Below are 24,295 nucleotides of genomic sequence, written 5' to 3'. Positions count from 1 at the left end.
TATGGGTTGTTTGGTTTTTTTTTTCTTCTAATTTTGGTGAAGTAATTCTAGTTGGCTGACACTTATACCATTTTATTCAATATCCATTAAAAGCAAAAAAAAACAAAACACCAACAGTAGTGCAAAAGAGAATCCACCACACCCCATTTGGCCTACATATGTAAAGCTGCGTTATCCCAAGAAACTAGTTTTATTACAACAACAAATAAAGTACAAATGAGAGCAATAGAACCATGAAGGATCAGTATAGCTCCAAGATGTCATCTGCCTGAGAAAAAAGCTCAAGTAACAGGGACAAAAAAAAAAACAGAGATTGTAAATGAGCAGTGCTGCATAGACTCCAAGGAACACCAACGTCATATTTCAAATGTCTTAAGGAAATGACTTATTTTGTGGTTTTCTGTTGTAATTTTTCTGTCTCTATAGAATTATTTTAATTTAGAAAATTAATGAACTCTTAAAGGGATCATTTCACACATAAATTCAAGCATAAAGCAGACACTGTGGACAAAGTAGGAAAAGCAAAGTGGAAGAATCAATTCCACTAATTTAGATTGTGATAAATTGTGATACTGAAGCAAGATCCCACTGAAACATAAAAGTGCTAAAAAGCCATGAAAATTTGATGGCAGCACTGTTCCATCATTAACAGACAGCCCATATTGCCTATCTGCAAGCAAAAAAATCCTTTTTTCTTCTGAATCTGTCCCTAAATTATAATTCATGACAGAAAAGAGGACCTCATGGTCTGACAGCTCCTATATGCAATCACCCTTATATACACCCCTTCCTCACAACTTCACCTCCCTTCACAGTTTACCACAACTTCCACTGTACCTGCTTAGCTGGGAGAGGGAGCTGCTGGCCAAGTCATTGGGCTGAGGCAAACTGGGCAACGTTGCCACATGCTGAGATGCTGAAGGCAGAAGCGAAGTGGTCGTGGATACCACGCTAGGCAGCGAACCAGCAGAAGGTAGCGAGGGAGAAGGCTCTGTCTTAGACACTGAAACTGATGAAGTAGCTGCAATGAGTTGAAAAGAGACATTCAAACACAAATTCCAACATATCTGACTCTCAAGATGAATTCAGAAACACAATATGTAAGTATTTTACCTTTGTTTTACAGAAATCTGACTGATAGGAGCCAGGGTCAGTATTAAATGATCTGGCTACTACTATGGAATGAAGGAATGACAATACAGTGATCAGTTTCTCTCTTTAAGCTCCTCACTTAGAATACATTTCTGATTTTCACTGGTACACATGTTGTAAACCACAGTCCTCAGTTATCTCCCACTATCTGTACGCTTGCTTTTGCTCAGAAGTTCATCTGCATTTCAAAATTCTTAGCATTAAAGTTCAATCCTTTCCATAAAGAGAAGTTGCTTGCACTCTTCAAGGTACGACAAAAATCTACTCTTATCTACAGCTCCAGTTCTTCACTTCAACCTAAAGAGCACTTTTGATGTTTGGGATTTTGATTGCTGGAGCATAAAGGCACAAATAACTAATCTGGTGTACTGATTCCAGTGTGCATTGTAGTAGAATAAAAGAAGCTATAATAAAATGTCAAAGCTGACCAAAGCATTACGCACAAACAGTTGTAAATATTGTCTCACTTTATTTAATCTAGATGAGAGGTGGTTAGCATTTCTACCTATACATAGTAGAGCCTGTTTACCACAAATGTGTATTTACCATTCCTATCATAATTCCGAGCATTTTCTCTTGTCCTCTGAAGAAGGATAATGCACAGAATTAGCCAGCCATGCGCCAAAGAAAATCTCAGATGACCCATTGTGTATGAGCCCTGCCACGACCATACCCTCACACACCACCAGAGGCCACTACCGAGTGGATCACTGCTATTTCACAATGCTTTTGAAGTCACACAACCTAAAGTCTGAAAATACTTGTAAGTATTATTGTTGATACTGGCTTTCCCCCGAATGACCCAACTTAGTCTGCGGACCAGGTGCTGGGTAAACAGAAAGCAAGAGGTCTTGATCTTGGCAATAAGCACAATGATAGCTGACAAGAAGGAAATTTGTGTGACAAAAAAAAAAAAAAAAAGCACAGTTGAAGACACAACTGTATTTACCTGACACCTCCTGACAACATTTATATAAAAAGCAGTAAACACTACTTAAAACTCTAATACATTTGTGCCAGGATTCACTTCTTGAAATCAAAGTAGATCTCTCCAGTATGAGGGAGAGTATCACCATCTTTATTAAGACCTTTTAAATTATGTCTGAACATGATGTACAAGGAAACTGCAAGACAAACAGGACTGTCAGAATTATAATACTAAGATATTTAGTATTGAGTTGCTAAGAGCTTAAAAAGAATAAGACCTGGAAATTAAAGAGCAAGAGCAGGTAAAACAAGGGATGAACAGCTAACAAAATTAGAAGCAAATACAGAAAACAAAAGGCCACTGCCTTAAGTGTTAACAAAAGGCAAAACAGTCTGGACACATGAAACAGATACGTGGGAGAAAACTGATCACAGTTTATGGGCCTGAAATAGAGAAAAATAGAAGTTTCGTTGAAAGGGAGCTGACAGAGAAAAAGTTCAATTTAATGGCTACGGAATAACTACAAAAATACTAGAATTTCTCTGATCACTGCTTTCCATAGCAAAAAAACAAACCCTGCAGTGAATTTCAAAAATCAGTTGTTAATTCTGTACATGACAAAGTTTTCTATGTTCAAAGTTGTCCTACGTATTACAGTCTTTCACAAGGAAAATCTTTGGACATGTATTCTCACTTCTGTTCACTTATATTCAACCTGACACCAATGAAATACTAATAAAATTTGTTGACCCAAATCCTCAAGTTCTTTCCATGTTGTAATATAGAAAAGCTGGACTATCCAAGAAGTTTAAGGGGAAGAGAGACTAAGGAATGAAATGCTGGAATTCTAGAATATATTAATTCAAGCTGCTGCCCTCGAAAATTTTCATAAAGCAGCATATAAAGGCCAGAAGAACAACAACTACATTTTGATTATTTTAATCCCAGTAAGAAAGCTTTAGGGGTGTGTGATTTTCACATAACACATGAGAAACAATGGTGACTGCTTATCTCTTTTGTAAGCCTTAGGGATGGAGATCTACAAAGTCATCACAAAGCACAAATGAAGGAGGGAGTCTTCCAGCAACAAGGGCAGTCCCATTTTGGTTAAGGGTTGCAGGAATGAGCTGCTTATGTTTCAGCACAGAATCCCAAAGGCCACAGTGCTCACAGTGGAACCTTTTACTTCATTAATATGAAATAAACATTAAAGTTAACATTCTTCAGTGTGCTAATGAGTTCTAAGAAGAACCTGCTAAACGTGTGACTGTAATACTCAACCCTCCATGCAAATCCTGTTAAACCAGCACACATGGAAGCAAACAGGTATGGCTTAAGTTCTAAGAGAAAGAAAGCATCTTGGAAGGACTCAGACAAAAGAAATGCAGGGAAAATGAGGACTGCAGAAAATTAAGAGATAGGATGCTGAGCTCCACCAAGATGGAGGCGCTCTCTTGGTAATCACTGAGCCTCATCTCTTGGCAAAGAACAGACGGGATACCTTGTGTTTTGCTAGCTCTATTATCATACATTAGTGCTACTACAGCTACAGCATTTATCAACAGCAATCCTAATATGTTATGCCTGTCACTTCAATAAGTCATCTGTTCTTTTTTAAAGAAACTATGAAACTGTCCAGTGAAAGCCCTTGTCTGAGGGCGGCTGGCATGAAAAAAATCAAAACTATACTATCAAAGAGACAAGGAGTGTTACAAGTAAAATATCACCTCTCAAGAAAGAAAGAATGGGCCAAGATGAAAAGAAGTGTATCAAAGCACACTGTGTTACTGTTGGTCTACTGCAAGACTGTAAGTCACCCAGCAGAGGGAGTGTGCTGGTCACTGTTATTACCTACAGGATTGCAATTGAACAATCAAGCACTATGCTTCACAAGAATGTGACTGTTTCTTTTACTTATGCAAACTAAATGCTATGCTAGTTGCAGCTTTCCAAATAAAAATTGATTAAAAGTTAAGAAATTGTATATTAAATAGCTTCAGAAATTTTTTTAAAGGAGAAAAAGCAGTAAAGCAGCTTTTCTAATGCTTAATACTGCTCAGTGTTGCACAGTGGGTATAGATTCAGAGTTGCTTCCATGTTTCATTCTTCCAATAAGCAAGCAGTACATCCTGTGCAAGTACAATCAATTCCGATCGATTAGTCAAAAATTAAGCAGGGAGAACTATTGAAAGCCTTCAACCAGATGTCACTGCTAAAATTGCATGCATACCAAATTTCAAGGAAAGATTAGAAAAAGAGTCCTGTTAGCAACCATGTTCTGTAAACTTACTGTCAAGAGTTGCCTGTGTTCTAACACCACTGTGCCCGTTCTGTAAACAAAGGAGAATGAACACATTATCTTAGAAGTATATTACACTTTTAGAATTAACCACACATGTAACATGCTTCATGCAGAATTCTATATTCATTCTAAATCAAAGGACAAGGAAGAAAACTAGCCTTTTACTCCTTTAACAAAACCACATAAGTTCTCAAGTGCAAAGTGTCCTGAGCATACATAATCCCATACATAGCCCATACTACACACATCGGCAGGAGACTTTCCCATGTACTGTATGTTACAAACTTCAGGTTCACATCAACATGAAAGAAAGAATTGCATTAACATATAGGAAATGGTTGTGCTTTTGATCTAATGCAACTCACAATTTTAACTATCCAAGTTACACAGAGACGCCAATTTTTTTCCATTGAAAGATAAGACTTGAGAAGCACCAGTTGCTTTTTGGATAACGCTGGAGTACAGAAGTGGATAGTCTATGCTTGATCCTCACCAGTACATACGAGCTAGTGCAGAAGACAAGTGTGACTGAGCCATTACATAACAAAGGCCAGAAGTAAACAAACTTACAAACACTCACAATTTCCTTAAATATTTAATAAATTCTCTTAAAACAAACTTACAAGAGCACCTACTCTCTTTATATGGAATAAGCATCTCCCAAGGGAGATCCTCTCTGTCTTAAGTGAGATCTCATCCCAGGTGTTTTAAAATAAAAATAAAACAGTATTAATTCCTAATGGTGTCTAAATACAACAGAAGAATAATGCTGGAGGGACCACGAACAGTTTGAGATCTATTGGCTAGGCTCCTTAAGATTCAAAAATTGATCTTTGGATAGGAACTGTCAGGTAAAAGAAAAACACCATGAATACTATATACACAGAGAGTCTCCTCTTTAAAACCTAAGCCTCAGGGAAGGATACTTAACTAGAATGTTAAGTATTACCAAATAAAAGGATCAAACACCAATTTAGGATGCCAAGACCCACAAAACCAGAAGCATACACATTTTAAGTACAGCATAGCCAAATAAAGGCTACACAATAGGAAAAGAAAACACAGGTAACACAGCAGGTACTGGGAATCAAAGAAGCCACTTGGATTGGTTAGGAGTAGTAACACAGCAGGGTAATAAAAGTCTAAGAGGTATGAGAATATTTCACCTTTTTCAAAAGCTTTTTTCTGAAATTCACTCACCGTAACTGCAACTGGAGTTGGATCTGATGGAGCCATGGAACTTTGGTACGGTATCCTACTATGCACAGAAGGCTGGTCATAGGAGGAAGTTGTTGTTACTGGGCTAGTGCTCTGGGATGAGCAGGTCAGACTGGAAGAGGTGATGGCAGAGGTTGTGTAGGTGGACTCCTGTACTGGATTGGATATTGGCAAAGAGGTATTCAAAGGATCACTGGAAAAAGTAAAAATTATTTACCAATATGGCAAATTAGATCCCAAACACCTTCATGAAAATATGAACTCCTACACAGGAACTGATAAAAATACAGGAGCTGATAAAAATACTTAAGTAAAATATGTAGTCAAATCCCCATTTTTTTTATATTAAAAAATCATCAATAAGTATATTCTTTCTCTGGTCCCCAGTAATCACTTCTCCAAAAACAACAGTTGGATTAACCACCATTCACCCTCCTCCTACCAGACCAACCAAAACAAGAATCGATACAAGCAATTTACAGTCATTTTCCTCCCTCTCAAATGATAAGCAATGATCATCTTTCTCTCTTAAAAAATTAGATCCACAAAGTCTGGTATATAATGCGAAACACTAAACCTCTTTTGGCAATAGTATTATAACACTTGTAGTAACTATCTAACAGAATTAACTAAGAGAAAAGAAAAAAATACTTCAAAACATGCACCATGTTTTATTTTCCAAATAGCTTAATGCATGTATAGAACTAGAAATAAATGTGAAGGTCCATTTTTCACTAGTGTTCCTGAATAAACTTCAGGAAGTTTTTTGTTTTTTGTTTTTTGTTTTTTTTACCAATGCCACTTTTTGAACGAGTAAGGAAGAAATAAATGAATTATTGATATATTTGTACTTATTATCAATGCTAGCATTTCAATAAAAGCTTCTGCATACTGAAAGTCTGGATACTTTCATGATTCTGTAGGAGCATCATATTCACAATCTGGTACACAAAGATGGTACCATGCTCAACTCTCTTTGATCCAATACAGAAAAAATTGCACTGTGAGGAAAAACCCTCCAGCAAATTTGAAAATCTGCTCAATCAAATATGAAACAGTTATATTAAGGCTAACTTGCTTTAAGATTATTTACACTCATGTCACCTCCAGCTTCAAATTAACCCATCTGGAAGATTTTGGCTGCTATTATTCAAGAGATTTCTCTTTCAACACAGTATCCACAGAAAAGAAATCCTTATAAGCCACCATATTTTCCCCTTCTATTAGATGGCAATTGTGTCTTGACATGTTTTGCACAAATTTGATCCTTAAAGAGGATGTTTAAGAAGGCGCATGGGGAACTTGCACATACTTTACAGATTTTGTGTACAAGCTATTGTTGGTTGTCTGGCTGGCATTCTCGCTGCTTGAAGCTGATCCAAACTCTGGGAGTGCAGGCTCTGATCCAAACTCCAAAGCTCCAAACTGAACATTTAACCCTGTCACATCAGCTGACCCAGGCATCTCCACTGCAGAGGCAGGAATCTTAAAAGGGGTAAAAAAAAACACAAAACAAAAAAAAACAAAACAAAACAAAAAAACAAATAAAAGGTTGTGGCTTGTTTTTTATCTACATTAACTCCTTTAACTACAGGCTTCTTCAATTATCAACTCAATTGTTGCTGTCAACTACATGTGTCACAACCCTCCAGTTTACATCACATAATTTGATTCTTGTAACCTCAAATTCACTTACTGATTCTGTGCATCAACCTGCAGCTGAAGCCTAAGCCATGCTGCTTTGTGAAATGCAAGTATCGTACACATCCACCCTCCCCTATCCAACATTTGCCTTTTTGCCACTTAAGTCAATCCAAAATCACTCAGCAGCAGTCATTTTCCACACAGTGCAATCAGATATGTGCTTGGGAAAGACAACATCATTGTATTTTGGACTGTCGAGCTATTTGCTTAGAAATCCCTACTTCATAAACAGGAAGCGATGGTCTTTGCTTCCCTTCTCCCTAGAAACTCATATGTGTTTACTAAGAATTGGGTGCCAACGAATCACCCACCTTGGATGCTGGAGTTATTCTCCGCTTTGGTGGTTTTATCTGTTTGTGATGGGTTTGATGGGCTGTCACTGTCTGGTTATCCATAGACATAGTGGGGAGCTGTAACATCTTGCTGACAGCTGTGGAGGTGTCTACCGGCGAGGGCTCTCGGAGTTTTACCTGGGAGGAGAAGGACTCCAACCCAGGAGGAGGTACAGGGACTGCCTGTGTTTGTTGTTGCTGTCGTTGAGTCAGCTGGCTCAGAATTGGGGATGGTTCCGGCTGGGATTTAAAGTCTGGTCAGTTTGGGAAGAGAAATCAAAATTAAGGCATTAAACTTTGCTCTTCATGCTACTGCCCTTTAGCAAAAAATTGTGTTTCCTGACACACCTGACAGCTACTGCTGCAAGTCTCTTCCAGAAATCATTACACAAGCTCTTCATGGAACATTACCATTGCAATAATAAGGCCAATATATTAGGTTCACTACCTTAAATAACCGGCTTTTGTGAAGTATTTTGTTTTATTTAAAAGTAAGGAATTAAACCCATTTGTACAGTTTCATAACGATGTGCAGTAGGTAACAAAAATTTTACGCATTATTTTAGTCAAATGTGGCATGTTTCACTGCAAGTAGTTGTGCAAATAAACTCTGATAACTTTCAAGGAGTTTGGACTTGCAACTCAGACTTACTATGAGTTACAATTTCCTGCTTTACAAAGAAGATTTTCAGCACAAACCAGCACAAACAGGGACTAATCTATGATCTGAGTATGGCTGAAAGTCAGAGACACTGGACATCTACAGGCTTTTTTTTTTTTTCCAAGTCTTCCTCTTGCATAATTTTCAGATGCTGAAAGCCAAGGAACAGACTGTAGCACTAGCTAAGAACTGTAAGAGACCCACAGCACTCAATCTGAAGGGGCTCTTTTATTCAGTTGCTTTCTAATGCATTTTACCAACTTGAAATGTACAGTAAAACAAATATTTTTATAGAATTGCTGCATGCCAAAAATTATGTCACTAAACTGGCTGCTTATCTATTTGCAAACATGCACAGACACACACAAGATAGCTACAAGGCACTCTTTACAGCAAGAACACCGCTATGAACTGTACAAGTTCCTGTCACAGTCACTACTGTTTCTGCCAATCATACTTAAATGAAAAATCCATACAATTACAAACAGACAAAATGGTTAACTTGCATCATTTTCAGCACATGCAGACTTCACAAGGGAAGAACGGTGAGAAGATACACACTATAAAGACATTATGCAGTACTCATTCAAAATTCATGTAATGGTTAGAAGAGAAAATAGGGAAAAGGCAACAAAATATGGTAAAATCTTGTATTCAGCTAGAAGCAGCACAGGCAAAAAGACAAAAGACTTATTCTCCTGGAACTGCTGAGAAACTAAGTCACATCAGAGTTCCACTTAAATAGTCAGGCACACTAAATTGAAGATGTAACCACATGAAGGCTCCACACCTTCTGAAGACTAACACGTTCTACACATAGCCTTATGCCAACCAAAACAGAGTTTGTAATGTATTTTTAACAACTATCACCAGCAGACAAGCTTCCCTAAAATTTTATGAGTTATATTGCTAGCATTGTTTTTAAAGCAAAAAAGCCTTTCATCAAGGCAATTTTCAGCTGACATCAGCCTAAAGAAATTTTACAGACTAATAGAGAAAGAGAGGTTATGTTAAAGCACTTACCAAACTGACTAAGGACTGAGGACTGAGTAATGGGCACTTTTAGATCCCAAGATGATGGGGCAGTTGTAGTAGTGGTGGTAGAGCTACTATTGTTTTGTTGAGAAGTAAATTGGCCCAAACCTGGAGATTTCAACTGGTCCAAGATTTGGGATCCAGTCGAGTTCGCCAACTTGGAAGATCCAAGATCTCCAAAGCCAGAACAAAGAACTGCAGACTGACAAAAAATAAGGGAACACAAAATAAAAAAATTAAAACAAAGGCAGGGAGAAATAGAGTTAAGTATTTTATTAATCATTGGAATATAATCATCAAGTCAGTGCCAACAGCTGCTATTTGGCAACAAGTAAAACTTCCTCAGCTCCAGATTGCTAATTTACAACAAGTGAAAAATTCAGCAGTTGTAGCACATGCCTGGACTCTGTTATTATTGATACTCAGGCTGTAATTTCTTGAACTCACGCATTTCAAAAAGACATTTGATTACTAATAGCTGAATAGATTTTCAAAGAATACACCAGCCCAATTTTAGACTCTAAAATTGTTGAAGAAGGGAGGTCTTACTCATATCACTCCAGAAAACTCAGAAATACTCATGTTTCCTCACACAGCAGTCAGATATGTGCTTGGAAGTATCACATCACAGTTTCCTGGCATAGAGCTCTTCATTATAAATAAATGATTTTGTTCTGAGTCAACATGTAAGATGCACCTTTTTGTATTCAAAAGTTAATATAAGAACTTAATGTATACCAAGGAACAACCACTCAGCAAATACAAGGAAAGGACTGTTTGTATATGAGAAAGGATATTCTCAATCCCATTTCTGTAGCATTTATAAGCTGAATTTTACAAATAATGAAGCATTTCATGAAATGACCATTACTGGAAACATTGCTTAACTTGTAATATTTGCTAACGAAGAATATTTAGAAAGCATAAGGTAATTTTACCAGACTCTGAGGGGAATAGGAGTTTACAGCACTGGAACTGCCAGCTCCTGATGCCATCTGGTTGCTGTGCTGAGAATTTGTGAAGACTAGAGCTTGGCCAAAGGTCTGCTGCTGAGAAGCCTCAAATGAGTTGCCTTCTGTCTCTTGAGTAGAAGTCATTGGCTTTTGAAGCAACGTCACCATATCAATGCTGTAAGGAAAAGTAAAGTTTGGTTAGAATAAACATGCTGAAACCGAAGAAAATACTAATGGTATTAGATAAAGCTTCTGTACCAGCCTAACACCTTCTGCTAACAACAGCCTTTAAGAATACTGTATGTCTGTCACAGAAAAATCCTCCATAGAAAGAGGAAGAAGAGAGTAAAATAAAATTCTACTAGCTGAGGCATTTACCATAGTTAGAATCTAGCTCATCTTTGCACTCCTCTTGAAGATTCTCAACTTTTGCATCATCACATAACATATATGATAAACACAGCCACATAACTGGAGACAAGTTACAAAAGACACACCACTTTTGAATGGATCCTGCCTTCCATCACATTTTATGTATCAATTATCTGCATTGCATACCACACTATCCCTCTAAAAAGAGCAAGGGATCAAAGTTCTAACCTCTATATAAGATGGGTTTGAGGATAGTAAAGTCATAAATACAGAAACTGAGTGAAAGTGTGGTGAGACTGAAGTAACAAGAACATAAATAAAAAGCATAAAACAAGAGTATAACGAGCATAAATAAAAGTTTCTAGCAGGCACATATCCAAAATCACCCTACAGCATATACATAAGCAGGACAAGAATCATGTTTTCTTGTACTTAACTTATTAACCTCTACAGAAGTTTATCCATAAAAAGTAAAGCATTTGAGCATTCGAGTAAGAAACATACTCCCAAAGTTCTGACTGAAGTTTATCCTAAACACACTAAGTTCAGGCTGATGAGTTGCTTCTGTCACTTCTATTCTATAGATTTCTAAATGCCCGAACATTCATTTTAATAAGTTAAAAAAAAAAATTACCAAACTTAAATTTATAAACTAAAATATTTTCTAGCATAACTTGAGGGAAATTCACTGGAATAATATTCATATCAGAACAGTGAACATGCAAGCATACTACCCTTAAGAGGCAAAGAAACATAAGACCTAGACCAACTGATGCTACACCTTCTCCAGGTTATATATCCATGTTAAGACCTTCTAGCTAACTAAAGCTCTTCTGTGAAAATATTTGTCAAAATGCTGCATTCTGAGCACTTTCTGAATCTAGAGGGGGAGGATTCCTATATTCTGGAAAGCAAAGCCAGTGCCTCCCTTTAAACAGCAGAAAATTCTTCCAAGTTACTTCTATTTCTGCCTGTAACTAGTCTCTGTGCAAAAGACAGTCTTCTAAGTATTATCCTCGTGGATTTGATAGATTCAGCTCCAAAACCATAGTAAACTACAGGTAACACAGGAACCCACGAAAGCAACTACCTGCAAGCAAGAGTTTTGCATTTAGCTTAACCACATTTTGATGGGGGCTGTCCTCACATTATTTCAAGCCATCATTTGCTTTAGATGCTACAGTCTTACACTGATTCACCAAGAGCTTTTTAGGACATAGGAAAAACATGCAAGAACTTACCTTTGCCCAGGAGTCACATGATTCTCAGTTGGAATGGAAGAAGCAGTAAAGACTTTCGTTTCAGAAAGCTAAAAAAAGATTTTTTTTTAAAAGAGTATTATAATCACACACACATTCACATTTCACTTTAGCAGCATTTGAAGAAAGTCTGTCTTGGTCACGTAACTCCTGATAAAAATAAATGCCAAACAACTGTTACAGCCAGGTATGCTGCAGCTCTAGCAGACAAAAATAGTCAAATTTCTGCAAAGACTTTTCTGCAGAATCAAGAATCAATTTTACTAACATGTTAGGAAATTTCATCTCGTAAGCATACGCAGTGATATACCTACCAACTTACACTAATTTGGGCACTAACAACTGAAAAGCATAATAAGTAGAAATTAATGTGACAGCTGGTATATCGTAAGCATAAAAATACCCCAGGTAGATACAATTTAAGATTCCACAATACAGCTCTTATAAATCCTGCTGCAGAATTTTAGCACACAGCACTGTTTCCACGTACATGTTCCCATTTCATCTACTCTGTTATATATTTCAGCTCATACTAGTAGTGGAGGCAGATCTACACTTGAATGCATATAGCAAGCCAGCACTGAAGGTTCCTTCTTGGCAGTTTTGCTAAGGAAAGCAATGTTGTCTTAAACTGATTGCTCTACAAGCATGTCCTGGAAAACCAAGTGTTTCTACAAGTAATACAACCAGTTCCTCCATCCTCAGCAGAAGCCTTTGCTGTTTTCATTACTTCTACAACAAAGACACTTAGCAGGTAGCAGGGAAGGGGAAGGGCTGGTTAGTTGGCATTCTAGGGGATTAAAAGGGTCCTGTTTTCTTTTTTCGAGAGTTTTGGTTTTTATAAAAAAAAAAAAAAATAGCATGATAGCTGTACTTTGTAAAGCTAACTCATGTCTATTGGCAGGAATGGTAACAAGCAGAACATCTTAAACCAATACAGATTAGGTTTAACGAAATAAAAAATATGTTTATATAATCATTCTATTTTAAATTAAATTGGCACAGAATCACGTTTAACTATTCAAGCATAACCTCACTTTATACCCAAAGAATAACTGACCTAGTCAAAAAGCTTCAGGAATCCCCTTAGAAAGTGACATTTGAGTAGAGCTCAAAGGATATTACACATTCTTAGTTCTGTATATTGCCATTAGTCCAATTTAAAGGGCAACACAGGTACCAACCTTTTTCACCTGCCCTCACACGGAGAGCTCTACTGGAAGCAAGCATCTCCATACCTGTGTCCATCTGATTCACATTCTCCTAAAAAAAACCACTCCTGATTTCATAAGGACAAAGTAGGGCTGGGTGGGAGCTATCACAAACCTCTCAGAAACAGCATCCAAACGTTCCACGCGCTGCAGGCACACACCTACCACGCAGTGTCATGATAAAAAAAATAATCTCACAGATCCTCCTTCATTTCCTTCCAGTCAATAAGATATATTCTACCCCAACCTTTCTAAAACATATTTCAAACCTATCCTACACATAAAACTACCAGCCTGCAAACCTTTGTACTACCCAAGACTAACAGGGAACTTTCAAGGTCATTAAGAGGCTATTTCTCTACTGTGCAGCCTTTTCCCTGCTGCAAATGTGATTTTAGAACATGTACTGCACTTTCTACAGTGTTATGAGATTCCGATATCTTATGGCATAAGGAGGTCAGGTAATGGCAAAGCAGCAGCCTACGACCCGCAACCTGTTTATATTAGATACTGAATTCTTTGCAGTGTCAAAACCTTCTCATGTCCATAGAACCCAGGATAAGACCAACTGTAGCCATAACACTGATGAATCCTGAAAACTAAGCAAACTAAGGAGCCATTCACAGAGTATAAGGGAGGAAATGTTCCCTACAAGTAAACTGCCATGCAAAACAACTACCAAGTCTCCAGTTACCAGTTCTACATTTAATTTTATCCTGCACAGTGTCCCTGTAGCAAACTAACTGCCACATACTTAAATCAGGCAATTAATTCTGAAGTCTGTAGGAATAATGGCATTTGTTGAAATACATATTTTCTGCAGCAGTTTCAAAAGGTTGATTACACAGATGTATTTAACAGTTACTAGAGGTAGTATAATTAACTAAATATTTATGCTCAACATACATCAAACTTAAAAATCCTTCAGCAAGGCAAAGAAACTTCTTAGAACAGAATTCAGGGTCATTAATTATTTACATACGGCAACTTCACCAGGGCATTCCCTCCATCCTTACTGAAACGTTTGTGCTTTTCTGTCTTTGTTGCTATGATAAACCCATTCTTCAGTCATCAAGCAGACAACATATTTAAGAATTAACTAAGCACCTCCTATGGACAGTTGATACGCAACAGGAACAAGAAAACACACTTGAGCACCTCCATGAAAACCCAATCTCTACAAACCAGAAATAATTAAATCTCATTACTGTTTTGTACTGAAGTTAGAGAAGTTAAACAAGTTCTTGTTCTGCTTTCTAGGAAAAGAAACTAACACTAAAAAGCAAAGACAAACCAACCAGTCTATTTTGAAGTGTTGATGTTTCAAATCAAAGCAAAGAGTGCTGATATGGTGCAGAAAAGCATTGTCTCTTTAAAGATATTTGTACATTCTTCCTCTTCTGATTGTTTCTATAATTAAGTTACATACTTTGGCCAGGAGAATATGACCATAAATTTAAGAGGAAACCAGAGCTGTCCACAATACCTCAAAATTTGTCTCATACTTCACACTGTCATGTCCTGAATGCCTCATCAACAAAACAGAATCTCCTGCTTTCATTGCAAGCAGTTTCCTTGCTACTTAAGATCATGTTGACAACCTACTTACTCATTACTTTGCCAAAATTAAATACCCAACAGGATTATTAGATCACAAAAATTTAATCCTACTCATGTCACACAACACTGAGTTTCACTCAGGTGTTCATATACTGAACACACAACTTAAACCTAACTAGAGAACAGAAATCTGAACAAAAATATTCTTCAGAAAAGTACCTGGTCTTTTTCTGCAGACAGCATGCCCCATCAGCATCCTTGACTGTTTCAGTCATTAGTCACACTGCTAGAACTATTTAATTATACATTTAACTGTGCAGCTCCATTTTCCATTCAAAGATTCATACTATGCCTTTTCTGCTAGATTATAGGAACCAATACAAGCTAATCAAGTAACTTTTTTAGATTCCGTAAACTACGCCACATAAATTTAAAAATCTCAATTTAACACCTTTTTTATTCTTTAATTTTCAGCTGCTTTGCACAGTTTCTGCCTTTTAAAAGCAATAAGCAAGTGAATGCAGTACTTCAAAATCAAGTTCTGAGGAGTCCACACACAGAAATAAAAACCAAGAATGATTAAGAGACCAGGAAGAGTGCCTGCAGGCAAAAAAGACTACAGGAGTGGGTTTGTTTTTTTTCTGCAACAGAATTGCCTGTAACAAATCATAATATGCTGCTTTCCAGAAAACAGCCCTCGATTCTGGACATATTCCTAGAATTCTTCATTCCTGTTTATTTATTTATACTCCAATTCATTTATACATTACTATGTTCACTTTTGGACCCCTCACTACAAGAAAGACATCGAGGCCCTGTAGTGCGTCCAGAAAAAGGCAAGAAGCTGTGAGGGGTCTGGAGCACAAAGTTTATAGGGAATGGCTAAGGGAACTAGAGTTGTTCAGTCTGGAGGAGGCTCAGGGGAGACTTCGTGGCTCTCTGGAACTCCCTGAAGGGAAGTTTTGCAGGGGTGGGGGTCAGCCTCTTCTTGAATGTAAGACATAGGGATGGCTTCAAGTTGCACCAGGGGAGATTCAGGCTGGGTATTAGGAAACACCACTTCTCTGCAAGAGTGGTCAGGTGCTGGAATGGGCTGCTCAGGGAGCTGGCGGAATCAGCATCCCCAGAAGTGTTCAAGAAGCATTCAGATATTATATTTAGGAAGTATTACTTTTCAGAAAGGGTGGTCAGGCACTGGAATGGACTGCCCAGGGAGGTGGTGGAGTCACCGACCCTGGGGGTGTTCAAGGAAAGGCTGGATGTTATGTTGAGGGACATGGTTTAGTGGGAGCTATTGGGAATAGGTGAACGGTTGGACTGGGTGATCTTTTAGGTCTTTTCCAACCTTGGTGATTCTATGATTCTATATTAAGAGCCATGGTTTTGTGGGGGAATACTGGTGGCAGGTAGATGGTTGGATGGGATCATCTTGGAGGTTGTTTCCAACCTTGGTGATTCCGTGATTCTATTTCTATTTTTTTAAAATGATGAAGTAGGTGAAGCACTCGGCTACTTAGCTATACTAAAACATTTTTAATTTGAGCAGGTCAAGCGTACGAACTTCTCCCCATGACAGGCCCACTTTAATTGACTAATCTAATAAACTTAAAATTTCCCAAACATATTTATAGTGATTTTTATTGTTCACTTCCAAAGTGAAGCTGGGATCTGACCTACAACTGGGTTCCTCTGTGGCTGAAACAGTCAAGGAAGCTGATGGTTCTCCCAGGAATCGTCCACATTCAGTTCAGATACTGCTGCAAAAGACCATTTGCCAAAACTGGCAGGACAGATATAATTACTAGATACTACTAGATGGCTTTTCTGACATCCCGGAATTATTTCTTTTAGAAACAAAAGTCATAAAATCAAATCTCCTTTAAGGAGATACTTCATCTTCATAGTTCACTCATAATTTACTTAAAGATCAAGATTAGCTTTATTTGAAATAGACTTTTCATAAAAGAACAATCAAAAAATCATAGGTAAATACAACATAAATAGCACAATCTGTATTCTTCCCTTTTTTTCTTTCTTTCTTTTTTCTTTTTTTTAAACACCAGCACCCTCTATGTTTCCCCATTTGATTGCAGACTTATTCTGAGCACCATCACATGAATAATTTTCCTAGGTTACAGTGACTTTTCCAGCATTCCAAAATTAATGAAAATTAACAACAGGCTAGAGATTTCATCTGCAGTCCTTCCAAAAGTCAAACTACTCAGATGTAATAACAAATAAACATCTATCCCTAGGGAGCACTGCTCAGTGTTTCTCCTGTACTACAAATGCTGCACTGTACCAGCACCAAATAAGGTAGAGAAACAAAGCCAGAAATTTTCACTATCCTTAATCCACCACCAGCATATATAGGAGAGAAAGGGAACAGACTATAAAAAACAAGAACACAACATTTGATAGCAGTAACTGATTCAAAGAAGGTAGAACTGGTAATGTTTGTTGTTTTTTTTTAACTCCTCTAGTTTTCCTCAAAAAACACAGCAGGGAGTAAGGAGTTCTATTTGTTAACAACCTGCTCACTCATTCCCAGGGATAATACCGGCACAACACACAATGTAAGGAAGAAAATGGAATTCGCTCAAAAATAATTTTGAGTTAATTGATAGAAGAATCTTCCACAGAAGATGAAAAATGAATTAAACAGTAAGATCTTATTTCTTGCTACCTCATTTGTTTTTTGAGCTGCCTTGGCTTTAATACAATACACTGCAACTCATAATAACAAATGTTACATGACAAATACGCCAAATATTTTTCTGACATGAAGAAGTGTCTCTTACCTACTAAAGAACAAAGACTGCTACAGTACTTCATTGCTACAGTGCACAGCATGATGAAACAATGTAAACGAAGAAATTAAATGCTAACTTCAACACATCACTGTGTCCTCTCTTCATATTATGAACATGAGGATAACTAATTGGAATAATTATGCACATTTCAAGCAAAAAGAATCAACGAGTCTAAACTTTACTACAAAGTAAACTTCGGCACTTAATTATAAAAAGACTTGTGATAGTATGGCTTTTAAATTCCTACACAACATTAGGTGGAAATATGCAGGATAATATCCATCACCATTATGAGTTAAAGAACTATAGTTAACTAATCCTATATTTATTATTTAAAATTTATTATCCATACATAGGCTTTCAAGCAAAATAAAATATTTCTTGAATCAATTTTATGTAAGATTAAAGCTCATCTAAATATATAGTCTTTTAAAACAGAATTACAGCAGGCAACGTAAGAAGCGTCACGGCATAAGCACAAGAAAATTAATCACATTTAGTTTTGAAAACAATGCAGAGACTCTGAAAAGGTAAATAATGAAAGCTATCTATCTGAGAAGATACACTTACATCCTCATTCCAGTCTTCTGCAGTCCATTCTTCTATTGAATTTTTCCATGCACCTATTATAATTTAGGGAAGGAAAAAAAAAGCAGTTACAATCTGCAAGTACAATTGCATATATCAAACCTTCTGCATTACAAATGATCCTATTTTGATATTAGTTGAAACACAAAGTGAAGAGATGTTGGTTGGAAACATGAGAAGCCACAGAAAATTGGTCTGCAGATTTAAAAATCTGGGAGGTGTTTGGGGTTTTCTCTGTTTCTTTTATACTTCAGTGTATGATTTCAGGAAACTCCTGGCAACTGTGGTAGTGGACAGTTTGCACAAATGCATTTCTGCAACCGGTAATAAAATACTAAATATTGGCAAGAACTTCTTCCTACACCTGTCCCAGGTGACAAGGAGAGGTTACTCAGCCCCTGCATGAGTTCTCCCAGCTCCATACACAATTCCATACAACCAAAATACAACCAGAGCACCTGCTCTAACATTCATAATCCTATTTTTGACAAACTCAAATTAAAAACTCAAGCTTTTTTTTTTTTTTTTAATCTTAAAACACATAAAGACATAATGGCAGCAGAAAAGTCACTAAGCTTCCACCACAGCTGCAAAACATTTCTTCCCAACAGAATTTTGGCAAACATCAGAGCACAGTGCCAATCTGCAGCATGCAGCAAACGTCAAACTAAACTGAGTGACCCTGTGGGTTTAGAAACCTACTCCCTCCCCTAGGAAACAGCAGATCCAGACATGCAGGAGCAATGAACGGACTGAACGCCTTGCCCACCAATAAGAGCACAGAGAGAAGGAAATCAACAGTTTGAGCCTTCACTCCAGCTGTACACTCACAAGCCAGCAAAACACAGTGGTAAAGTTTCTGGTACCATCACCTCTAAACATGCATAAAAGAATCTGTACCTTAATTGCATGTAAAACTAAGAACCCTTTGAGATAAATTCTTTCCAGAACAAAGCCCCTTGAAGACAGCATCAAACCCCACTTACACTAATGCAACCACTCTCTATATCAGCACAGTTTTTGCTAGGCTTTGAGCAAGCAGCAGTCAGGCCAGAGCAGGGCAGAGTGGCACCAATCCCATGTCAGGAGCAGGCCAATCACAGGGAGTTACAGACAGGTCGAGAAGGAAGGGATTTTATATCCATGAATCCAAAATTATTTGGCAGGTTCTGAACAAGGTAACATCCGCTCTGTGCTGGTTCAGTGAAGCAATATAAGGTTGCCTGAAACACCTCCTGCTCTTCTTTTCTCTGATCGGCTAATAAGGTGTTTGGTTTTTTTTCCTCCCTGTAAAATACTGATGCTGACTTGAATAATAACTTATGATTATAGGATAGCACATCAAAATTACAATACCTCAAATTACTAGACCAACTCACATTTCCACAAAAATCCTGGAAAGTAGACAAAGCCCTTCAAGCAATACTCTTTAGAGAAAGCTGGGAGTTCTCCCTTCTCTCAACTACAACATGGTATCTTTGATGTTCATCTTCTTTAAACAGATTCATCCCTATTTTTGTCCTTCCTGTATTTATCTCACATTGGACAGAGCAAGACTGACCTCTGCAGAAGATGAACACTGCACTACTGCCAGAAATCCAACAGTGCAGCTCGGTCAAACAAAACAAACAAACAAAAGCCTTGGCAGAGCATACTCCACCCCTGTGTTACCCTCACACACCTCAGAGAGATAGGAGCTGTTTGGAACAATACCTGAGATGTTTCCCAAACGTTCCACACTGCTTCTGGTGATGATGCACTTCTGTGCATTTACTCTACTCAAATATTTGACATAACCCTCATTATTTTATCAGTTCTCCTTGGCCAAGTTTGTTACTGTCACATATTAACATTCTATGTTCCAAAGTCAACCTGTCAGCCTCTATTTACCGTTGTTCCCTGAATTTAATCCATACTGTTAACAGTTTCATGGTATGGACAGGATTCTATTCACAAGTGTATCAACTGTTTTTTTGTTCATAATATACCTTGGCAAGACTGTAAATCCATATATTCTCTTCATAACCTTTACCCCCGTGCTTTGCAAAGCATTTCTATGTAACAGTTCAGTTTTCCACTGAAATTACGCTTTATTTTCAAAGAACCTTGTCAGATCAACTTCAACTTACACTTCCAACCATGACCACTTCCTGTTTACTGCTGCAATAAGTGCAATTACAGAAAGCTGTAAAGCCAAGAAGTATAGTTTTGGTACAATTTCAACTGTTTTTTTCCAATCCCTCACTTCCTATCGCTTTTTCTCCTTCATCGAATTACCAGCCAAACACATGTACTGGCACCCAGATTATTTTATCTAGGTTTATCTCAAACTTCTATACAAATCCTTTTCTTCTCCATTGCTTCCACATTCTAGAATGACCTGAAGGATTCCTTAAAATGTTCCTCCTGACTTCTACTGCAGTCCTACATAAACAACTTCCTCGCAATTTTCAATTCCTTTCTATCCCATGGACAGATGGTTATTTTAAGAAGTTGTAAAGCTAATCATGCCCAGAGTAGGATAACTAGAACTAGATCTTGTAAGACCCTTTCAACCAAAACCATTATATGATCAGTAAGCCACCAGGGTGGAATTTTATAATCTACTTTGAGAAGTGAGCACCTTCATCCCGATTTATTTTTAAGCGTTGATGCTATTTGTTACTGGAGATCTCTCATTGCCTTGTTTATCAGTAAAAGAAAGAGAACAAAACCTCAGCATGCAATTAGGGAAACATAAAACTGTTCTAGTACACTCCCTTTTGGAAGAGCATCAGCCATTTTGTTTCCTTCCACCTGTTCCTTCTCTTTGCTTCAACTGCTACATTATTAAAAACTAGGATGCTGAATACTTCCAACACAATTACAAGAAAATGTTATAAACCATTAAGATTCAAACTTTACTCTCTTCCTATTTCAACCACAAGCATTAAGTTTTAGATCCAGAGAACCAACTAGCCTTTCTACAAATCTACATAAAAATGCCTACAGAAAAACCTCTCAGGCTGCCAAGATTCCTCCAACATCTGCAATGATTCAGGTTAAGAAAGTCCACGGCACTTTGAGAGCATGTATGGGACAAACTACATTTCAGAAACAAATCGTTTATTCCTTTCAACTGAAAATTTTGAAGTTGATCCTCTCACTGCACTGACTTTAAGCAGAATGACTCAATTTCTCAAAGGATTTAAGTTTTAGGATGAATTCAGAAAGCATTTTGACACAAAAACTGGTCTGGCTTCTCCAGGTGGTTGCCCACTATCTCATTTTTAATTGCCTGTGTAGCTAAAATGAGCTAATTTTGTTTACTTCTTAACAGATCAAAGAAGATATGGGCTTATCTCACATTTACTAGCCCAGTGCAGGCTCTGCATACAATAATAAGCCTCATCATTCACATCATTAGCATTTCCACATTGTTACCTTATTACTGGAACTAATTACATTTGTAATTAACAACACAGATCTGTAAAGTAAGAGGAACTAATTAAAAAAAGAGAGAACTAATATTTACGATTAACAAGCCAAAACAACAGCTCAACCTTGTTCATCTCCCAGCCCACATCTCCTCTACCACTGTATGCTTTACCCCTTATTCTCTTCCTTCCCAGCTCTCCTACTTCTGCTTTTAAACTACTACCACAGCTGCAGTTTCTTTTTTAGTGATCCTTTAACATGCTTTCTGGACAACAGTTGAAAGTGCTTCCATTCTTATTAAAACTAAATAATTAAATGCTAAGGTCTACTTTTATTGAAGGTTTTTTTGATTGGTTGGTTGTTCTTTTCTAATTTCATTTTATTTTGGCCAATGGGGAACAGCCCAAGGACTTGCCTAAAGAAGCAGCTTTATAAAGTAAAGCTCTCCCTGAGCTGTCATATACAGTTTTGTCAGCTATGGCAACTTTTTGCTGAAAGTAAAGGGAGATTATCTGTAAAAAGGTACTTTGAGTCTATAAAGAATTTTTACAGTAAACTACATCAAATTTCCACCCATCAAATTATTATGAACAAAACTCCCTGCACTGACAAACATTTCCTACAATGAGAAAACTCCACTCAATCACTCAGTCATACCCCCTGTCACAGTCAACAAAGCCAAGGAAATCTCTCACCATGCTCCCCAAATACCCATATATGTCGTAAGCTGTTTTGTTGAAATCCTGTGCTTTTCTCAGTGATGTCTGTGTGATACAACAGCAAAAGCAGATGTGGCTGGCATTAAAAAAAAATGCAGACACAAGCTAGCGCATTTTCAGTTTCCAGTGATTTACTTAGCAGCAAATCCCTTGTACATGGATTCATGCACTACAGGCATCTGTTCAGCCACACCCAGCCACTCTATTACTCCTAACTAAAATTCTTCCATTACTGAAGACTGAGGAGATACCCACAATAAGAAACAGAGTAGGCATACAATAGCTACGCTGGTTACAAGGATAGTAAAAATATTCAAGCTCATTTAGGAAGCAGAGTGCAAGTCCAAGCTGTAAACCATAGCCTCCTAGCTGTGTTCATCAATGAATAAACAGAGAATCTTTTAACTCTGTTCCTGTCTCCACATGCCTTCCTTGAATATTTCTCCAGTCAGTTAACATATTGTTTCTCCAATACTTGTGCCAATCAACCCTGCACCATAGCACCGCATCATTTTAAAAGTAATTCCCTGAAAAGATGCCACATTTAGCAAGAACTGCCTTTCAACAGCCATTCAAATACTCAGCATCACCCTCTGACACTGGACTATCAGGCAGTCAAGAGTGACAAGAAGCTGTCCATTAAGCCCACCTAGACAATAAGCCTGCTTTTAGCTTCTCTGGTTAAGTGAAAAAATGGCTTTCATGAAGTTGATAAAGTTGCATCTTAAGAGCACTGCAACGCTCAACAAAAAAAACACTCGTCTCCAGTATCAGTCTTTTCCTTCAACACTTGAAAAGGGGTTGTGAAAAAAATCAAACAATGAAAAAAAGAAAAAAAGAAAGGTCACCCTTCCTGGCTGTTGATTTTTTATATTTTTTTTGCGCTCAGAGTGGAGTTTTCTTGTTATTTTATTTTTTAAAAGTATCTTCTGTCAGTCAGTAGTTCCCAGGTGTGGATAAAAATAATGTCACAGACCATGACACGTCTTGGCATCATGACACAGGCTTTCCTTTGTCTTCATCTCCTGCCATAGAACATGGCAAGCAGCAATTCATCTTGCTTTTTTCCAATTCATAGATAAACAGGCCACATTCTTCAGCTCTGAATCACCATGAGACCAAGTTAAGAGGTTTCTTTCCAGACTGTATTGTCTATTGCCCTTAGCCAGGAGTGCACATTTCCTGAAACTTCATTTAGAACACACACATGGATGCCTCTATCTTCAGGGAGGCAGATTGCCTTTCTGGCTCCCATTGAAGTGCCCCCTCTTGTGCTTTAGTAATTACTTATTTTCAAAAGATGTCAGACATAAAACCTTTCCTCCATATTGGAGACTCATATGCCCAGGTTCTTATCTTGTATAGACGGGCCTTCCAAAGCCATGTCAGTGTCACCAAGTGGATTTACATTCAGCAACAGTTCTTCTATTTCTCTCCTTATTCTTCCACTTAGGTATTCAGATGCTATGGCTCAACGCCTGTGAACCAATCACTTTCAGTAGTACTTATAGTCTTAACTACAATGTGAGATCTCAAGCAATATTTAAGATAACTAAACAATTCTTCACATACAAGGCTCTTCCAGCAACTCTTCAAATCCCTTCGTCTCTGAAGGGATTGTTAGTATCAAACAAACAAAAAAACTGCAATTACCTTCCACTCCATTCAGCCAGAGTTGCTTGAGTTAAAGCATGTGCTCTGCAATTCAACAGCAGTTAAGCTATAACAATGATCTAATATCTGTGCCACGAGAGATGTGTTCAGTTTCATAAGTTAACAGAATACTAACAGAATGCTTATTCTAACTGCAATTTGCTACAGCTCTTCATTCCAATCCTTTCACTTCTGGAAGCATCTTACCAGTTCCATCATCTGCATCATTCTGACCAGTCTCCCAAATCTCTGATTTTGTCCCAAAGCCATCAGTGGCAGAAGACTCCGTATAGTCTGCAGGGTTAAATGTCCTAGAGTTTTAAAAGTTAAGAAATGGGAGAGAATACATGGGTCATTCATTGAACACAAGCGCCATTATTTTCAGCTGCAGTTGTGTTAGATTTAACATCTTGATTTC

The 24,295-nt window shown here is 37.6% G+C and overlaps 1 protein-coding gene and 2 non-coding genes across 9 annotated transcripts in view; all 3 read right to left on the bottom strand.

Annotated features, from left to right (window-relative positions):
* The window catches only part of UBAP2 (ubiquitin associated protein 2), a 127,106-nt gene that overhangs the window by 60,539 nt on the left and 42,272 nt on the right, over positions 1 to 24,295 (bottom strand). For all 7 annotated transcript variants that reach the window (XM_052670645.1, XM_052670646.1, XM_052670640.1 and 4 more), the window contains exons 8-17: positions 24,085 to 24,188; positions 18,071 to 18,123; positions 11,899 to 11,966; positions 10,271 to 10,460; positions 9,321 to 9,534; positions 7,616 to 7,890; positions 6,913 to 7,085; positions 5,583 to 5,793; positions 4,371 to 4,410; positions 838 to 1,021 (exon numbers count right to left, since the gene is read on the bottom strand). In XM_052670645.1, coding sequence (XP_052526605.1) covers positions 838 to 1,021; positions 4,371 to 4,410; positions 5,583 to 5,793; positions 6,913 to 7,085; positions 7,616 to 7,890; positions 9,321 to 9,534; positions 10,271 to 10,460; positions 11,899 to 11,966; positions 18,071 to 18,123; positions 24,085 to 24,188 — 1,512 coding nt within the window. The remainder of the gene's footprint in view (positions 1 to 837; positions 1,022 to 4,370; positions 4,411 to 5,582; positions 5,794 to 6,912; positions 7,086 to 7,615; positions 7,891 to 9,320; positions 9,535 to 10,270; positions 10,461 to 11,898; positions 11,967 to 18,070; positions 18,124 to 24,084; positions 24,189 to 24,295) is intronic.
* On the bottom strand, positions 7,412 to 7,496 carry LOC128074682 (small nucleolar RNA SNORD121A). Its single transcript, XR_008203269.1, has one exon. It is a non-coding gene; the product is annotated as a small nucleolar RNA SNORD121A (small nucleolar RNA).
* LOC128074683 (small nucleolar RNA SNORD121A) lies at positions 9,890 to 9,973 on the bottom strand. Its single transcript, XR_008203270.1, has one exon. It is a non-coding gene; the product is annotated as a small nucleolar RNA SNORD121A (small nucleolar RNA).

The sequence above is a fragment of the Tympanuchus pallidicinctus genome, unplaced genomic scaffold (assembly GCF_026119805.1).
Source record: "Tympanuchus pallidicinctus isolate F22 unplaced genomic scaffold, pur_lepc_1.0 scaffold9, whole genome shotgun sequence".
Taxonomy (NCBI): Eukaryota; Metazoa; Chordata; class Aves; order Galliformes; family Phasianidae; genus Tympanuchus; species Tympanuchus pallidicinctus.
This window is presented reverse-complemented; position numbering and strand designations above follow the sequence as displayed.